The 19,891-nt window shown below is 40.5% G+C and overlaps 1 protein-coding gene across 1 annotated transcript in view; it reads right to left on the bottom strand.

Annotated features, from left to right (window-relative positions):
* The window catches only part of LOC311112677 (IgGFc-binding protein-like), a gene marked incomplete at both ends in the record, with an annotated part of 49,796 nt that overhangs the window by 17,099 nt on the left and 12,806 nt on the right, over positions 1 to 19,891 (bottom strand). Inside the window, 22 exons of the mRNA XM_084155811.1 lie at positions 1,879 to 2,069; positions 2,338 to 2,421; positions 2,620 to 2,758; positions 2,924 to 3,123; positions 3,551 to 3,692; positions 3,984 to 4,122; positions 4,363 to 4,491; positions 4,866 to 5,014; positions 7,510 to 7,754; positions 8,461 to 8,590; positions 10,659 to 10,852; positions 11,064 to 11,147; positions 11,346 to 11,484; positions 11,650 to 11,849; positions 12,277 to 12,418; positions 12,710 to 12,848; positions 13,075 to 13,203; positions 13,580 to 13,728; positions 16,228 to 16,472; positions 17,179 to 17,308; positions 19,377 to 19,567; positions 19,782 to 19,865. Of these exons, the coding sequence (XP_084011937.1) occupies positions 1,879 to 2,069; positions 2,338 to 2,421; positions 2,620 to 2,758; positions 2,924 to 3,123; positions 3,551 to 3,692; positions 3,984 to 4,122; positions 4,363 to 4,491; positions 4,866 to 5,014; positions 7,510 to 7,754; positions 8,461 to 8,590; positions 10,659 to 10,852; positions 11,064 to 11,147; positions 11,346 to 11,484; positions 11,650 to 11,849; positions 12,277 to 12,418; positions 12,710 to 12,848; positions 13,075 to 13,203; positions 13,580 to 13,728; positions 16,228 to 16,472; positions 17,179 to 17,308; positions 19,377 to 19,567; positions 19,782 to 19,865 (3,374 nt within the window). The remainder of the gene's footprint in view (positions 1 to 1,878; positions 2,070 to 2,337; positions 2,422 to 2,619; positions 2,759 to 2,923; positions 3,124 to 3,550; positions 3,693 to 3,983; positions 4,123 to 4,362; positions 4,492 to 4,865; positions 5,015 to 7,509; positions 7,755 to 8,460; positions 8,591 to 10,658; positions 10,853 to 11,063; positions 11,148 to 11,345; positions 11,485 to 11,649; positions 11,850 to 12,276; positions 12,419 to 12,709; positions 12,849 to 13,074; positions 13,204 to 13,579; positions 13,729 to 16,227; positions 16,473 to 17,178; positions 17,309 to 19,376; positions 19,568 to 19,781; positions 19,866 to 19,891) is intronic.

The raw sequence follows: 19,891 nt of genomic DNA, 5'->3' as shown, positions 1-19,891 counted from the left end.
ATTTTTTTTGTAATCAAAATGCATTCTTTGGCAGAAATGCCTTCTGGAACAGGTGAACTTTCATGTGCCTTAAAAACAAACGTATATGCTATCTCTTAAAACAAATAAAATTGTGAAATTACAAGCCTAGTTGGTTTAGCCACGACAAAGACAGGAACTTTTCCACTACCCATGATTGGCTGCGATAATGGATGGGCTGGACATGCCGAGAGATGAGTTTGGATTTGTCTGCCATTTAGCACACTTCTGTCTATAACGAGCTATTTAGTATGTGTAGGTAATCCTTTCTAAAGTGGCTTAGTTGAAAGATATCCCGAAGAACTGCACAAGTGTTGCTCTCCAATTTCTGGAGGACCGAGTTTAAAAAACAGTGGAATGCCCTGTGGAAGCAGAGTATGATAGCTAAGGAGATGGAGAAAATTCTGGCGTTTGATTGCAAATGCGGAGGGAGTCGAAAAGAGAACACAAAAGGCTGTTGTATAAAACACCTTTCTGGATTACATCTTCAAACTAAGGGCAACCATGGCATCCGTGACAGAGAGGGAAAAGTGTTCATCCATGTAAGAAAGTCTAGCTATTTACATTTTCAGATATTATACATTTCTAATTTTGGCAGAAAGTCATTTTCATTGCAAGTTAAAGCTAACGCTAGCTAACGTTGCATGTTTGATTTGTGTAGTAATGTTATTCGTATCTCAGAGGCATTTGCATTGCTAGTTATGGCCTAATGTTAGCTCGCTATCTAACATTGAACCTAGCTAGTTGGTTAGCTTTAGCTAACTGTAGATTCACGCAGGGTAGTAATGTTAAGAGTTGGGATTATGGTTTGTTGTTTAACTAGCTAGCTAGCTACATGACTAAACAAAAGACTCCACTATGCAAGTAACCTTTTCACTGTACCGTTTACACCTTCTAACAAGCTAGAAACGAACCAAAAACATAGTTTAGAAAGTTGCTTTTAGTTGCCTGGTTTGCTAGATTGACATATACTAAATTCATTTTTAAACTGATGTGTTTATTTACATTTACATTTTACATTTACGTCATTTAACAGACGGTCTTATCCAGAGCGACTTACAAATTGGTGCATTCACCTTATAGCCAGTGGGATATTGCTGTTAAAATGCACCAGTTATGCTATTTTGGACCCCCAGGTTGCTGATGTCATGCAGACTTTCATTTTTGGTTCATACTTTTTCATAACAACAACGACAATAGAATGTTCATGATGTCATTGCGACAACTGTACACAGACATGTTGATAGAAGTAGTATAAACCAGCCTTTAGTCTTGAAATATTTGGTTGTACACTACCGTCCTCACTGTTTAGCACATGGCCTCACAATCCTTAAGGAGATGGGTGGGGCTAAGGCTTAAGAGGGTGTGAACGATGCTGAATGGGTGTACACAAAGAAGAACTCTCCAGTAGGTGTCCCAAAACATTCAAGGGCCATTTTCTCAAAAGTGGGGTTACAAGTTTATCAACTTTCAAAGCAGAATTACTTTCGCATTGTTCCCGAACTGCAGTGTATGATATACAATTTTCTAGCTCTGAGCCTCTATTTTCTACCAATGTAAAAAAAAATACAATTTAAAATTTTGCAACATAAGACCGAATCGAGGCGGTTGGTCACATTGGTGATGTGCTTACCTGAGCAACATCAATTTCCATGTGAGTGGACATTCTGGACAGTAAAAGTAGTGTATCATATGATATCGTATGTTATTGTGTATCACATCGTATATAGTGTATCATATATCGTATGGTATTCCGTATGATATATCACATATAATATTGTATATCACATTGTATTGTGTCATATTCTATCATATTGTACATTCTTAACCACAGACTAACAATCCCAGATGGTCTCGTACCTCATAGTAGTCACCTCCCTCCAGACAGCCACAGGTTTCTATGGGGACACAGCGTCTGCCTTTGAACACGAAGCCTGGCTTACAGAAACACGCACTGATACAGGAGCCAGTGCAGTTGGTGGAGGGTTCCTTACAGCTGGGGATGCAGGCTGGGCCACACTCTATGTACTCAGCATTGGGAGGGCACGTCACTATTGGGGGAGAGATGGAGAGGAGAATGGGGTGGGGGGTGGGGGAGGAGAATGGGTTGGGGGGAGAGAGGGAGAGGAGGATTGGGTGGGGGGGAGAGAGGGAGGGAGAAAGGCAAAGAAGAGAGGATAAGGGGGTGCGGTGGAAGGGAGACAAGGGGTTAATATCAGGAATTATTAGGTAACCAATTCATCGATTTGTGCGAATACAGAAATTGGATTCTGAATCTGATCGTGAGAATGAGAACAGGTGATTGTCTGTTAATCTCACCTGGAGGTTTTGGAGTAGTAGGCTTGGGAGTAGTTGGTTTAGGTGTAGTTGGTTTGGGAGTAGTTGGTTTGACTGTAGTTGGGGCTGAGGGATAGAGGGAGACATCATGAGATATAAGATAGAGAGACATTATAGCCTAGTCTCAGAACAGTTTGTGCTGTCTGGTCAACTCATATGATCACAGCCTGGTAACCTACCCTGACTTCCAACACGTCAGACGTCAAAACACCATTTTGAGTATTTGTGGGTGTTTGTACAGACTGTTTATGTAAGTGGACTTACTTGTAGGGTAGCAGTCCAGCTCTCCACCCTGGACCTTACACTCGTGCATTGGAGGGCAATCAGAGGGACTGCAGGTGACGAAGGGAGCGTTACAGTAACATTTCATCTGACAGTCCTCCACGTACCACTCCTCACCAGGCTGGAGGGAGAGAGGGGGGAGAGGGAGGGAAGGAGGGAGGGAGAGACAATAGTTAATCAGTGATTGGTTGCTGGTTGGTTACATACACGTCACACACACACACACACTATGTCCATCACTTGACACACACACATAAACACACAAACACGCACACAACAAACTCACCTCGTAGTACTGTCCGTTGGTGTGTTTGCAGCCACAGGTGTTCTCTTTGACACACTTCCCGGCACTGAGGATATAACCAGGGTCACACACACAACCCTCTGAACAGGGAGCATCACACCCCGTGGGGGGTCTGGAGGCACAGGTGGGCTGACAAGGGGCGGCACAGGGCACGTACTGACTGTTGGGGGGGCATGTCAGAGCTGGAGAGAAGGAGGGAAGAGGAGACATTAGGAGATAGGTCTACTTTAAAACATGACTGTTGCTTAGTAATGAATTTGTTGATTATACGGAATAGTACTGTTTGAGTGGATTGTTTGGTCTTTGACGTGCTAATAGCAGCAGGGTCTTTGGTGAGTGAATGAATGATTATTATATTGATCACTACAATTTCCATCTTCATCATCAATATCCGTCTCTTCGTTGTTATTAGCATGTATAACATGAATCTGTTCCAGGGTTGGGGTCAATTCCACTGCAATTCCAGTCAATTCAGGAAGCACATCGAAATACCAATTTCAATTATCTTTAATGCTTTTCAGTGAGGAATATTTGGAATGAGAATTTGGTTTCTTTTCTGAAATGACTGGAATTTAAATGGAATTGACCCCAACACTGATCAATACTCACGGCAGAAAGTGCTGTTCCTCCAGGTTCCGATGGTGACTCCTCGGTCCTGACACTCGTTGACGTAGGACTCGATGGACTCACACAGAATGGGTTGAGCACCATCCAGCTCGCACAGGTCAAACAGACAGTCCTGGAAGAAACTCTGAAATAGACACACATAAAGGTACAAGTGTCATCGATTTGCTCACAAAGCTTGGAGGTTTTGGTTACTTACGTGCAAAAATAAAGTTCATTGAAGTAAATTGTATAAAACGTATTTAAACATTCCTAAACTAAATGTGTCTATACATTTGCAAAATGTCTTTCTTGGGAGTGAGATTTCACACATTAAACAAACTTTCTTTTATCGTAAAGAACCTATACACCATACATTACAGTAATTACACACATTGGGGTAAGACGCTATATACCACACATTACGCTAGTTACTCACATTGGGGTTGACCTTGGGGTGACAGACAGCGAACGGTCCGTTCTTGTCCAGTAGCATGCCGCAGTAGCCAGAGCTCTCATACCTGTCCAGTTCATCATCAGTACAGCCTGGGACGGTGGTGTTGGGCTTCTTGTTACAACTGGAGTGAGAGAAAGAGTGAATCAGTTGTGTGTGAGTGCCTGTGTGTGTGTAGTTGTTATATGTGAGTGCCTGTGTGTGTGTGTGTGTGTGTGTGTGTGTGTGTGTGTGTGTGTGTGTGTGTGTGTGTGTGTGTGTGTGTGTGTGTGTGTGTGTGTGTGTGTGTGTGTGTATGTGTGTGTGTGTGTGTGTGTGTTTGTGTGTGTGTGTGTGTGTGTGTGTAAATGGTGGCCAGACTAACTTGGGATCTGTGACCCAGCTGTGTCCAAAGTCATTGGGGTTGGTGGTCAGAGAACCGTCTGGTTTCCTGAAGTCATCTTTGGAGTTTCCATTGTAGTCTCCACACAGTCCACACAGCTTGTCTTTATAGCTGAATACAGAGGAGAAAATTGGCCTATGAGTCAAGGATTTTCTCAAGCATTGTAATGACAACTTTATAAAATAAAAATATTACAATGTGAGAAGTTTCTATTTGGTTAATATGTTTTGTGTTGTGTTATTATAGCTATTTTTAGGGTATATCATGTCGGGGTCACCAAAACTGTAATAGGGAAACCAAGCTGCATAGACCCCATTTTTGGTCTCTCTCTCTCTCTCTCTCTCTCTCTCTCTCTCTCTCTCTCTCTCTCTCTCTCTCTGTCTCTCTCTCTCTCTCTCTCTCTCTCTCTAGCTCAGTGTGTGTGTTCTCTTCAGTGTTTGTATGTTCTCTTTCTTCAGTGTGTGTGTGAAGCAGTTTTGACTCACTCCTTGATGACTTTGATGTCCATGTAGTGGTTTCCGTCATATCGTACGGTCACACCAAAGTCCATGGCTACAGTGTAGTGTTTACCAGACTTCAAAACAGACACGCCTGTAGCTGGTGTCAGTGGGATGTTCACATTGGTACCATTCAACTAGGAGGAGAAGAGGACACAGACATGGGTTAGTGAGGGGCATGCTTTTTAGCTTTCCTATTTTTAAGCTGTCCAGTATTTGTGTTTTGCATGAATTTTATGTATAATGAACAAAGAATTTAACGCAACATGCAACAATTTCTAAGATTTTACTGAATTTTAGTTCAAATAAGGAAATCAGTCAATTGAAAAAAAAATTAGGCCCTAATCAATGGATTTCACATGACTGGGTAGGGGCACAGCCATGGGTGGGCCTGGGAGGGCATAGGCCCATCCACTTGGCAGCTAGGTAAACCTCTGGGGAGCCAGTCCCAGCCAATGAGTTTGTCCCTACAAAGGGGTTTTACTGCAGACAGAAATACTCCTGAGCACACCCCATCCCCCCTCTGACGATCCCGCAGGTGAAGAAGCCAGATGTGGAGGTCCTGGGTTGGTGTGGTTACACATGGTTTGCGTTTGTGAGGCCGGTTGGACGTACCACCAAATTCTCTAAAACGACGTTGGAGGTGGCTTATGGTAGAGAAATGAACATTCAGTTCTCTGGAAACAGCTCTGGTGGGCACTCCAGCAGTCAGCATTACAATTGCACGCTCCATAAAGACTTGAGACACCTCTGGCATTGTGTTATTTGACAAAACTGCATATTTTAGAGTGGCCTTTTATTGTCCCCAGCACAAGGTACACCTGTGTAATGATCATGCTGTTTAATCCGCTTCTTGAAATACCATACCTGTCATGTGAATGCATTATCTTGACAAAGGATGAAATGCTCACTAACAGGGATGTACACACATTTGTGCATAACAATTCATATAAATAAGCTCTTTGTGCGTATGGAACATTTCTGGGATCATATATTTCATCTCATTAAAAATGGGAGCAGCACTTTACATGTTTCCTTTATATTTTTGTTCAATATATTTAATGCTGCTCAGGAATTTCCCTTTGGTGACAATAAAGATTTATTCAATAGAATGACAAACTGTTCTTGACTGTTTTTGACTGTTCTTTATTTTTTATTTTTTTATTTCTTATTTTTTATTTTTTATTTTTTTTTGGGGGGAATGGATCAGCTTAATATTGCAGATAGATTGTATCTTCTATGAATGTAATTGTCTGCATCACTTCCAATCCCCCATGTTTATTTAATTTTTTTATATATATACTCCCCTTTATTACTTTTCAACCCCACCATCCTTTCCCTACTTGGAGTAAATTAGTGAACAACAATGCCCAGGCCTCTACTTCTGGTCTATACTTACTATCTACACCTTATGGACAGAGTTAATTTTACAATAATTCTATTATATATATATATATATATATATATATATATATATATTTTTTTTTTTTTTTTGCTCCTGATCTTCTTCTACTCTCAACCTCTCCGATCATTTTCATGGTGTCCATCCGGTTTGCTTCTATATGCCATATCTTTCTAACTGTGCTCCTTCCCAAAAGCTCCCAACATACAACCTATATACTTATTATGGACACAGTATGCTTACATTATTAGCTATCTTTGTTATTATTTGTTGTTATTTGTTACTAGTCCCATCCTTCAACTCTATTCAATACCTCCCATCTATCTCTTAACACCATCCATATAGGATTTCTATTTGCCATATATATTTCGACCGTAATGTGATGTTTTACAAAAATTCTGAACCTTTCTATTCTCATTGCTTCTACAGATTGTGAATTAAAAATAAACATTTTTGCTAAAAGTATTATTATATTATTGATTGATTGACTATGACTTTTCAGATCACCCAGTAATGCTATCTGCAAGGTTAGTTCCAGGTTAATATTGCAATCCTTTAGCCATTCCTGGACCTGTGTCCAAAAACAAGCTACAAATGGACAGAACCAAAACAAATGATCTAATGATTCTGTCTCTTCACAGCAAAACCTGCAGAGCTGGGAAGATTGTATCCCCCATATAAATAACATTCTATTGGTAGCAAGAATTTTATATAATAATTTAAATTGAAAGATTCTAATTTTTGAATCCGGTGTCGTTTTGCGTGTCAGTTCATAAACACTATGCCATGGGATCGGTACGTCAAAGATCTCTTCCCAACTATTTTGCAATCTATATGGGACGGCTGTCAATCCTTTGGTCCTTAAGTGAAACTGATATACTTTTCTATTTATCACAGTTTTCGTTAACCAATTATGTTCTTTAATGCAAGGCCGACAGACAAGTTCCTTACTTTCTCCCCCTTCCACTTTCCTCTTCCACTTTTGCGGTAAGGCTGCAATTATTTGGTTGTAATTTTGGGTAGAGCAGACATTTCCATATGTTTTTGACTGTGTATGTTACTTTACATCGGCTCTGCATTTTATCAGTATTTGTTTCCATTGTTATGTTTTTAAACATTTTCAAATGTCATTCTTATCTATCTCCATCTCTCTCTCTCTCTCTCTCTCTCTCTCTCTCTCTCTCTCTCTACCCCCAACCCCATCCCTCCATCAATCCCTCTCGTTCTCACCTGCACTGTGCCTCCCTTCAGGATGGAGATCTTCACGCTGCGCACATACACATGCACAGCCTTCAGGTAGGAGATGGTTGGTTTGTTGAAGCGGTTTTCATTGTCGGCATGCACCTCGTAGTGAGGCACTGACGTGTGGTTACAGGGCTCTGACATCAGGTAGCTGCAGTTCCCCATGAAGTTGTACTTCTTCTTGTCGAAGGTGGTGTAGTGAGGGTCGCTAGATGCTACACAGGTAGAGGTGGCTGGGGGGAATAGTGATATAAAGTTGTGAGTGAGATTAGTAATTGGCTGGTGGAAAGAATACTGACTCAGTGTTCACATAGTTTGGGTTAGTTTTTTCACCAAGTGATGCCTGACATGATGTAAATAGTGTTCTCCAAGCCACACATAATACATGTTTACTGTATATATGGCTGTCTGTTTGCATAGCTAGGAATCAAACTCTAGGAACGATCCACTTTACTGTAAGTTGGATATTTCCAAGGGTTTCACGATGGTACTCCTTAACAATATAATTGATTCTAAGAACCTTTCATTTTTATACAAGTTATTATAAGTGACCTAATACAAGTTATGATAAGTGAGCTAATTCAAGTTAAGATAACTGAGCTAATACAAGTTATTATAACACAGTTAATATAAGTTATGATAACTTAGCTAATACAATAACTGAGCTAATACAACTTATGATATCTGAGGTAATAGAAGTTATGATAACTCAGCTAATACAAGTTATGATAACACAGCTAATACAAGGTATGATAACTGAGCTAATACAAATTACGACAACTCAGCTAATACAAGTTATGATAACTGAGCTTTTACAAGTTATGATAACTGAGCTAATACAAGTTATGATAACTGATCTATTACAAGTTATAATAACTGGGCTAATACAAGTTATGATAACTCAGCTAATACAAGTCATTATAAGTCAGATAACAGTACCTTTAGGATAGCATGCACCGTTGCGGCACTCCTCCGTGGGAGAGCAGGAGTTGTCCACACAGTCCAGGGTGTAGTTTCCGGCACAACGACACAGCTTGGAGCAGCCGTCACCAAAGATGATCTCTCCTGGCTAAAAGGACAGAGACAGGGAGAGAGGAATTATTAACATGTTGTTAGATAATATACTTTTTTTTGTTTATTTGTGCATTCTGTGAATGTATGTGTGTGTTCCTTGCGTCGTTGGTCCTTTTTAAAGGATATTTGTGACTCGTTTCAGGAAACTAGGCCTATGTCGCCCATCACTACTTCACAGGAGAGGCATTTTTTTTGTAATCAAAATGCATTCTTTGGCAGAAATGCCTTCTGGAACAGGTGAACTTTCATGTGCCTTAAAAACAAACGTATATGCTATCTCTTAAAACAAATAAAATTGTGAAATTACAAGCCTAGTTGGTTTAGCCACGACAAAGACAGGAACTTTTCCACTACCCATGATTGGCTGCGATAATGGATGGGCTGGACATGCCGAGAGATGAGTTTGGATTTGTCTGCCATTTAGCACACTTCTGTCTATAACGAGCTATTTAGTATGTGTAGGTAATCCTTTCTAAAGTGGCTTAGTTGAAAGATATCCCGAAGAACTGCACAAGTGTTGCTCTCCAATTTCTGGAGGACCGAGTTTAAAAAACAGTGGAATGCCCTGTGGAAGCAGAGTATGATAGCTAAGGAGATGGAGAAAATTCTGGCGTTTGATTGCAAATGCGGAGGGAGTCGAAAAGAGAACACAAAAGGCTGTTGTATAAAACACCTTTCTGGATTACATCTTCAAACTAAGGGCAACCATGGCATCCGTGACAGAGAGGGAAAAGTGTTCATCCATGTAAGAAAGTCTAGCTATTTACATTTTCAGATATTATACATTTCTAATTTTGGCAGAAAGTCATTTTCATTGCAAGTTAAAGCTAACGCTAGCTAACGTTGCATGTTTGATTTGTGTAGTAATGTTATTCGTATCTCAGAGGCATTTGCATTGCTAGTTATGGCCTAATGTTAGCTCGCTATCTAACATTGAACCTAGCTAGTTGGTTAGCTTTAGCTAACTGTAGATTCACGCAGGGTAGTAATGTTAAGAGTTGGGATTATGGTTTGTTGTTTAACTAGCTAGCTAGCTACATGACTAAACAAAAGACTCCACTATGCAAGTAACCTTTTCACTGTACCGTTTACACCTTCTAACAAGCTAGAAACGAACCAAAAACATAGTTTAGAAAGTTGCTTTTAGTTGCCTGGTTTGCTAGATTGACATATACTAAATTCATTTTTAAACTGATGTGTTTATTTACATTTACATTTTACATTTACGTCATTTAACAGACGGTCTTATCCAGAGCGACTTACAAATTGGTGCATTCACCTTATAGCCAGTGGGATATTGCTGTTAAAATGCACCAGTTATGCTATTTTGGACCCCCAGGTTGCTGATGTCATGCAGACTTTCATTTTTGGTTCATACTTTTTCATAACAACAACGACAATAGAATGTTCATGATGTCATTGCGACAACTGTATACAGACATGTTGATAGAAGTAGTATAAACCAGCCTTTAGTCTTGAAATATTTGGTTGTACACTACTGTCCTCACTGTTTAGCACATGGCCTCACAATCCTTAAGGAGATGGGTGGGGCTAAGGCTTAAGAGGGTGTGAACGATGCTGAATGGGTGTACACAAAGAAGAACTCTCCAGTAGGTGTCCCAAAACATTCAAGGGCCATTTTCTCAAAAGTGGGGTTACAAGTTTATCAACTTTCAAAGCAGAATTACTTTCGCATTGTTCCCGAACTGCAGTGTATGATATACCATTTTCTAGCTCTGAGCCTCTATTTTCTACCAATGTAAAAAAAAAATACAATTAAAATTTTGCAACATAAGACCGAATCGAGGCGGTTGGTCACATTGGTGATGTGCTTACCTGAGCAACATCAATTTCCATGTGAGTGGACATTCTGGACAGTAAAAGTAGTGTATCATATGATATCGTATGTTATTGTGTATCACATCGTATATAGTGTATCATATATCGTATGGTATTCCGTATGATATATCACATATAATATTGTATATCACATTGTATTGTGTCATATTCTATCATATTGTACATTCTTAACCACAGACTAACAATCCCAGATGGTCTCGTACCTCATAGTAGTCACCTCCCTCCAGACAGCCACAGGTTTCTATGGGGACACAGCGTCTGCCTTTGAACACGAAGCCTGGCTTACAGAAACACGCACTGATACAGGAGCCAGTGCAGTTGGTGGAGGGTTCCTTACAGCTGGGGATGCAGGCTGGGCCACACTCTATGTACTCAGCATTGGGAGGGCACGTCACTATTGGGGGAGAGATGGAGAGGAGGATTGGGTGGGGGGGAGAGAGGGAGGGAGAAAGGCAAAGAAGAGAGGATAAGGGGGTGCGGTGGAAGGGAGACAAGGGGTTAATATCAGGAATTATTAGGTAACCAATTCATCGATTTGTGCGAATACAGAAATTGGATTCTGAATCTGATCGTGAGAATGAGAACAGGTGATTGTCTGTTAATCTCACCTGGAGGTTTTGGAGTAGTAGGCTTGGGAGTAGTTGGTTTAGGTGTAGTTGGTTTGGGAGTAGTTGGTTTGACTGTAGTTGGGGCTGAGGGATAGAGGGAGACATCATGAGATATAAGATAGAGAGACATTATAGCCTAGTCTCAGAACAGTTTGTGCTGTCTGGTCAACTCATATGATCACAGCCTGGTAACCTACCCTGACTTCCAACACGTCAGACGTCAAAACACCATTTTGAGTATTTGTGGGTGTTTGTACAGACTGTTTATGTAAGTGGACTTACTTGTAGGGTAGCAGTCCAGCTCTCCACCCTGGACCTTACACTCGTGCATTGGAGGGCAATCAGAGGGACTGCAGGTGACGAAGGGAGCGTTACAGTAACATTTCATCTGACAGTCCTCCACGTACCAATCCTCACCAGGCTGGAGGGAGAGAGGGGGGAGAGGGAGGGAAGGAGGGAGGGAGAGACAATAGTTAATCAGTGATTGGTTGCTGGTTGGTTACATACACGTCACACACACACACACACTATGTCCATCACTTGACACACACACATAAACACACAAACACGCACACAACAAACTCACCTCGTAGTACTGTCCGTTGGTGTGTTTGCAGCCACAGGTGTTCTCTTTGACACACTTCCCGGCACTGAGGATATAACCAGGGTCACACACACAACCCTCTGAACAGGGAGCATCACACCCCGTGGGGGGTCTGGAGGCACAGGTGGGCTGACAAGGGGCGGCACAGGGCACGTACTGACTGTTGGGGGGGCATGTCAGAGCTGGAGAGAAGGAGGGAAGAGGAGACATTAGGAGATAGGTCTACTTTAAAACATGACTGTCGCTTAGTAATGAATTTGTTGATTATACGGAATAGTACTGTTTGAGTGGATTGTTTGGTCTTTGACGTGCTAATAGCAGCAGGGTCTTTGGTGAGTGAATGAATGATTATTATATTGATCACTACAATTTCCATCTTCATCATCAATATCCGTCTCTTCCTTGTTATTAGCATGTATAACATGAATCTGTTCCAGGGTTGGGGTCAATTCCACTGCAATTCCAGTCAATTCAGGAAGCACATCGAAATACCAATTTCAATTATCTTTAATGCTTTTCAGTGAGGAATATTTGGAATGAGAATTTGGTTTATTTTCTGAAATGACTGGAATTTAAATGGAATTGACCCCAACACTGATCAATACTCACGGCAGAAAGTGCTGTTCCTCCAGGTTCCGATGGTGACTCCTCGGTCCTGACACTCGTTGACGTAGGACTCGATGGACTCACACAGAATGGGTTGAGCACCATCCAGCTCGCACAGGTCAAACAGACAGTCCTGGAAGAAACTCTGAAATAGACACACATAAAGGTACAAGTGTCATCGATTTGCTCACAAAGCTTGGAGGTTTTGGTTACTTACGTGCAAAAATAAAGTTCATTGAAGTAAATTGTATAAAACGTATTTAAACATTCCTAAACTAAATGTGTCTATACATTTGCAAAATGTCTTTCTTGGGAGTGAGATTTCACACATTAAACAAACTTTCTTTTATCGTAAAGAACCTATACACCATACATTACAGTAATTACACACATTGGGGTAAGACGCTATATACCACACATTACGCTAGTTACTCACATTGGGGTTGACCTTGGGGTGACAGACAGCGAACGGTCCGTTCTTGTCCAGTAGCATGCCGCAGTAGCCAGAGCTCTCATACCTGTCCAGTTCATCATCAGTACAGCCTGGGACGGTGGTGTTGGGCTTCTTGTTACAACTGGAGTGAGAGAAAGAGTGAATCAGTTGTGTGTGAGTGCCTGTGTGTGTGTAGTTGTTATATGTGAGTGCCTGTGTGTGTGTGTGTGTGTGTGTGTGTGTGTGTGTGTGTGTGTGTGTGTGTGTGTGTGTGTGTGTGTGTGTGTGTGTGTGTGTGTATGTGTGTGTGTGTGTGTGTGTGTTTGTGTGTGTGTGTGTGTGTGTGTGTAAATGGTGGCCAGACTAACTTGGGATCTGTGACCCAGCTGTGTCCAAAGTCATTGGGGTTGGTGGTCAGAGAACCGTCTGGTTTCCTGAAGTCATCTTTGGAGTTTCCATTGTAGTCTCCACACAGTCCACACAGCTTGTCTTTATAGCTGAATACAGAGGAGAAAATTGGCCTATGAGTCAAGGATTTTCTCAAGCATTGTAATGACAACTTTATAAAATAAAAATATTACAATGTGAGAAGTTTCTATTTGGTTAATATGTTTTGTGTTGTGTTATTATAGCTATTTTTAGGGTATATCATGTCGGGGTCACCAAAACTGTAATAGGGAAACCAAGCTGCATAGACCCCATTTTTGGTCTCTCTCTCTCTCTCTCTCTCTCTCTCTCTCTCTCTCTCTCTCTCTCTCTCTCTCTCTGTCTCTCTCTCTCTCTCTCTCTCTCTCTCTAGCTCAGTGTGTGTGTTCTCTTCAGTGTTTGTATGTTCTCTTTCTTCAGTGTGTGTGTGAAGCAGTTTTGACTCACTCCTTGATGACTTTGATGTCCATGTAGTGGTTTCCGTCATATCGTACGGTCACACCAAAGTCCATGGCTACAGTGTAGTGTTTACCAGACTTCAAAACAGACACGCCTGTAGCTGGTGTCAGTGGGATGTTCACATTGGTACCATTCAACTAGGAGGAGAAGAGGACACAGACATGGGTTAGTGAGGGGCATGCTTTTTAGCTTTCCTATTTTTAAGCTGTCCAGTATTTGTGTTTTGCATGAATTTTATGTATAATGAACAAAGAATTTAACGCAACATGCAACAATTTCTAAGATTTTACTGAATTTTAGTTCAAATAAGGAAATCAGTCAATTGAAAAAAAAATTAGGCCCTAATCAATGGATTTCACATGACTGGGTAGGGGCACAGCCATGGGTGGGCCTGGGAGGGCATAGGCCCATCCACTTGGCCGCTAGGTAAACCTCTGGGGAGCCAGTCCCAGCCAATGAGTTTGTCCCTACAAAGGGGTTTTACTGCAGACAGAAATACTCCTGAGCACACCCCATCCCCCCTCTGACGATCCCGCAGGTGAAGAAGCCAGATGTGGAGGTCCTGGGTTGGTGTGGTTACACATGGTTTGCGTTTGTGAGGCCGGTTGGACGTACCACCAAATTCTCTAAAACGACGTTGGAGGTGGCTTATGGTAGAGAAATGAACATTCAGTTCTCTGGAAACAGCTCTGGTGGGCACTCCAGCAGTCAGCATTACAATTGCACGCTCCATAAAGACTTGAGACACCTCTGGCATTGTGTTATTTGACAAAACTGCATATTTTAGAGTGGCCTTTTATTGTCCCCAGCACAAGGTACACCTGTGTAATGATCATGCTGTTTAATCCGCTTCTTGAAATACCATACCTGTCATGTGAATGCATTATCTTGACAAAGGATGAAATGCTCACTAACAGGGATGTACACACATTTGTGCATAACAATTCATATAAATAAGCTCTTTGTGCGTATGGAACATTTCTGGGATCATATATTTCATCTCATTAAAAATGGGAGCAGCACTTTACATGTTTCCTTTATATTTTTGTTCAATATATTTAATGCTGCTCAGGAATTTCCCTTTGGTGACAATAAAGATTTATTCAATAGAATGACAAACTGTTCTTGACTGTTTTTGACTGTTCTTTATTTTTTATTTTTTTATTTCTTATTTTTTATTTTTTATTTTTTTTTGGGGGGAATGGATCAGCTTAATATTGCAGATAGATTGTATCTTCTATGAATGTAATTGTCTGCATCACTTCCAATCCCCCATGTTTATTTAATTTTTTTATATATATACTCCCCTTTATTACTTTTCAACCCCACCATCCTTTCCCTACTTGGAGTAAATTAGTGAACAACAATGCCCAGGCCTCTACTTCTGGTCTATACTTACTATCTACACCTTATGGACAGAGTTAATTTTACAATAATTCTATTATATATATATATATATATATATATATATATATATATTTTTTTTTTTTTTTTGCTCCTGATCTTCTTCTACTCTCAACCTCTCCGATCATTTTCATGGTGTCCATCCGGTTTGCTTCTATATGCCATATCTTTCTAACTGTGCTCCTTCCCAAAAGCTCCCAACATACAACCTATATACTTATTATGGACACAGTATGCTTACATTATTAGCTATCTTTGTTATTATTTGTTGTTATTTGTTACTAGTCCCATCCTTCAACTCTATTCAATACCTCCCATCTATCTCTTAACACCATCCATATAGGATTTCTATTTGCCATATATATTTCGACCGTAATGTGATGTTTTACAAAAATTCTGAACCTTTCTATTCTCATTGCTTCTACAGATTGTGAATTAAAAATAAACATTTTTGCTAAAAGTATTATTATATTATTGATTGATTGACTATGACTTTTCAGATCACCCAGTAATGCTATCTGCAAGGTTAGTTCCAGGTTAATATTGCAATCCTTTAGCCATTCCTGGACCTGTGTCCAAAAACAAGCTACAAATGGACAGAACCAAAACAAATGATCTAATGATTCTGTCTCTTCACAGCAAAACCTGCAGAGCTGGGAAGATTGTATCCCCCATATAAATAACATTCTATTGGTAGCAAGAATTTTATATAATAATTTAAATTGAAAGATTCTAATTTTTGAATCCGGTGTCGTTTTGCGTGTCAGTTCATAAACACTATGCCATGGGATCGGTACGTCAAAGATCTCTTCCCAACTATTTTGCAATCTATATGGGACGGCTGTCAATCCTTTGGTCCTTAAGTGAAACTGATATACTTTTCTATTTATCACAGTTTTCGTTAACCAATTATGTTCTTTAATGCAAGGCCGACAGACAAGTTCCTTACTTTCTCCCCCTTCCACTTTCCTCTTCCACTTTTGCGGTAAGGCTGCAATTATTTGGTTGTAATTTTGGGTAGAGCAGACATTTCCATATGTTTTTGACTGTGTATGTTACTTTACATCGGCTCTGCATTTTATCAGTATTTGTTTCCATTGTTATGTTTTTAAACATTTTCAAATGTCATTCTTATCTATCTCCATCTCTCTCTCTCTCTCTCTCTCTCTCTCTCTCTCTCTCTCTCTCTCTACCCCCAACCCCATCCCTCCATCAATCCCTCTCGTTCTCACCTGCACTGTGCCTCCCTTCAGGATGGAGATCTTCACGCTGCGCACATACACATGCACAGCCTTCAGGTAGGAGATGGTTGGTTTGTTGAAGCGGTTTTCATTGTCGGCATGCACCTCGTAGTGAGGCACTGACGTGTGGTTACAGGGCTCTGACATCAGGTAGCTGCAGTTCCCCATGAAGTTGTACTTCTTCTTGTCGAAGGTGGTGTAGTGAGGGTCGCTAGATGCTACACAGGTAGAGGTGGCTGGGGGGAATAGTGATATAAAGTTGTGAGTGAGATTAGTAATTGGCTGGTGGAAAGAATACTGACTCAGTGTTCACATAGTTTGGGTTAGTTTTTTCACCAAGTGATGCCTGACATGATGTAAATAGTGTTCTCCAAGCCACACATAATACATGTTTACTGTATATATGGCTGTCTGTTTGCATAGCTAGGAATCAAACTCTAGGAACGATCCACTTTACTGTAAGTTGGATATTTCCAAGGGTTTCACGATGGTACTCCTTAACAATATAATTGATTCTAAGAACCTTTCATTTTTATACAAGTTATTATAAGTGACCTAATACAAGTTATGATAAGTGAGCTAATTCAAGTTAAGATAACTGAGCTAATACAAGTTATTATAACACAGTTAATATAAGTTATGATAACTTAGCTAATACAATAACTGAGCTAATACAACTTATGATATCTGAGGTAATAGAAGTTATGATAACTCAGCTAATACAAGTTATGATAACACAGCTAATACAAGGTATGATAACTGAGCTAATACAAATTACGACAACTCAGCTAATACAAGTTATGATAACTGAGCTTTTACAAGTTATGATAACTGAGCTAATACAAGTTATGATAACTGATCTATTACAAGTTATAATAACTGGGCTAATACAAGTTATGATAACTCAGCTAATACAAGTCATTATAAGTCAGATAACAGTACCTTTAGGATAGCATGCACCGTTGCGGCACTCCTCCGTGGGAGAGCAGGAGTTGTCCACACAGTCCAGGGTGTAGTTTCCGGCACAACGACACAGCTTGGAGCAGCCGTCACCAAAGATGATCTCTCCTGGCTAAAAGGACAGAGACAGGGAGAGAGGAATTATTAACATGTTGTTAGATAATATACTTTTTTTTGTTTATTTGTGCATTCTGTGAATGTATGTGTGTGTTCCTTGCGTCGTTGGTCCTTTTTAAAGGATATTTGTGACTCGTTTCAGGAAACTAGGCCTATGTCGCCCATCACTACTTCACAGGAGAGGCATTTTTTTTGTAATCAAAATGCATTCTTTGGCAGAAATGCCTTCTGGAACAGGTGAACTTTCATGTGCCTTAAAAACAAACGTATATGCTATCTCTTAAAACAAATAAAATTGTGAAATTACAAGCCTAGTTGGTTTAGCCACGACAAAGACAGGAACTTTTCCACTACCCATGATTGGCTGCGATAATGGATGGGCTGGACATGCCGAGAGATGAGTTTGGATTTGTCTGCCATTTAGCACACTTCTGTCTATAACGAGCTATTTAGTATGTGTAGGTAATCCTTTCTAAAGTGGCTTAGTTGAAAGATATCCCGAAGAACTGCACAAGTGTTGCTCTCCAATTTCTGGAGGACCGAGTTTAATAAACAGTGGAATGCCCTGTGGAAGCAGAGTATGATAGCTAAGGAGATGGAGAAAATTCTGGCGTTTGATTGCAAATGCGGAGGGAGTCGAAAAGAGAACACAAAAGGCTGTTGTATAAAACACCTTTCTGGATTACATCTTCAAACTAAGGGCAACCATGGCATCCGTGACAGAGAGGGAAAAGTGTTCATCCATGTAAGAAAGTCTAGCTATTTACATTTTCAGATATTATACATTTCTAATTTTGGCAGAAAGTCATTTTCATTGCAAGTTAAAGCTAACGCTAGCTAACGTTGCATGTTTGATTTGTGTAGTAATGTTATTCGTATCTCAGAGGCATTTGCATTGCTAGTTATGGCCTAATGTTAGCTCGCTATCTAACATTGAACCTAGCTAGTTGGTTAGCTTTAGCTAACTGTAGATTCACGCAGGGTAGTAATGTTAAGAGTTGGGATTATGGTTTGTTGTTTAACTAGCTAGCTAGCTACATGACTAAACAAAAGACTCCACTATGCAAGTAACCTTTTCACTGTACCGTTTACACCTTCTAACAAGCTAGAAACGAACCAAAAACATAGTTTAGAAAGTTGCTTTTAGTTGCCTGGTTTGCTAGATTGACATATACTAAATTCATTTTTAAACTGATGTGTTTATTTACATTTACATTTTACATTTACGTCATTTAACAGACGGTCTTATCCAGAGCGACTTACAAATTGGTGCATTCACCTTATAGCCAGTGGGATATTGCTGTTAAAATGCACCAGTTATGCTATTTTGGACCCCCAGGTTGCTGATGTCATGCAGACTTTCATTTTTGGTTCATACTTTTTCATAACAACAACGACAATAGAATGTTCATGATGTCATTGCGACAACTGTATACAGACATGTTGATAGAAGTAGTATAAACCAGCCTTTAGTCTTGAAATATTTGGTTGTACACTACTGTCCTCACTGTTTAGCACATGGCCTCACAATCCTTAAGGAGATGGGTGGGGCTAAGGCTTAAGAGGGTGTGAACGATGCTGAATGGGTGTACACAAAGAAGAACTCTCCAGTAGGTGTCCCAAAACATTCAAGGGCCATTTTCTCAAAAGTGGGGTTACAAGTTTATCAACTTTCAAAGCAGAATTACTTTCGCATTGTTCCCGAACTGCAGTGTATGATATACCATTTTCTAGCTCTGAGCCTCTATTTTCTACCAATGTAAAAAAAAAATACAATTAAAATTTTGCAACATAAGACCGAATCGAGGCGGTTGGTCACATTGGTGATGTGCTTACCTGAGCAACATCAATTTCCATGTGAGTGGACATTCTGGACAGTAAAAGTAGTGTATCATATGATATCGTATGTTATTGTGTATCACATCGTATATAGTGTATCATATATCGTATGGTATTCCGTATGATATATCACATATAATATTGTATATCACATTGTATTGTGTCATATTCTATCATATTGTACATTCTTAACCACAGACTAACAATCCCAGATGGTCTCGTACCTCATAGTAGTCACCTCCCTCCAGACAGCCACAGGTTTCTATGGGGACACAGCGTCTGCCTTTGAACACGAAGCCTGGCTTACAGAAACACGCACTGATACAGGAGCCAGTGCAGTTGGTGGAGGGTTCCTTACAGCTGGGGATGCAGGCTGGGCCACACTCTATGTACTCAGCATTGGGAGGGCACGTCACTATTGGGGGAGAGATGGAGAGGAGGATTGGGTGGGGGGGAGAGAGGGAGGGAGAAAGGCAAAGAAGAGAGGATAAGGGGGTGCGGTGGAAGGGAGACAAGGGGTTAATATCAGGAATTATTAGGTAACCAATTCATCGATTTGTGCGAATACAGAAATTGGATTCTGAATCTGATCGTGAGAATGAGAACAGGTGATTGTCTGTTAATCTCACCTGGAGGTTTTGGAGTAGTAGGCTTGGGAGTAGTTGGTTTAGGTGTAGTTGGTTTGGGAGTAGTTGGTTTGACTGTAGTTGGGGCTGAGGGATAGAGGGAGACATCATGA

This window comes from Coregonus lavaretus (assembly GCF_964263955.1).
Source record: "Coregonus lavaretus genome assembly, chromosome: 39".
Lineage (NCBI taxonomy): Eukaryota > Metazoa > Chordata > Actinopteri > Salmoniformes > Salmonidae > Coregonus > Coregonus lavaretus.
This window is presented reverse-complemented; position numbering and strand designations above follow the sequence as displayed.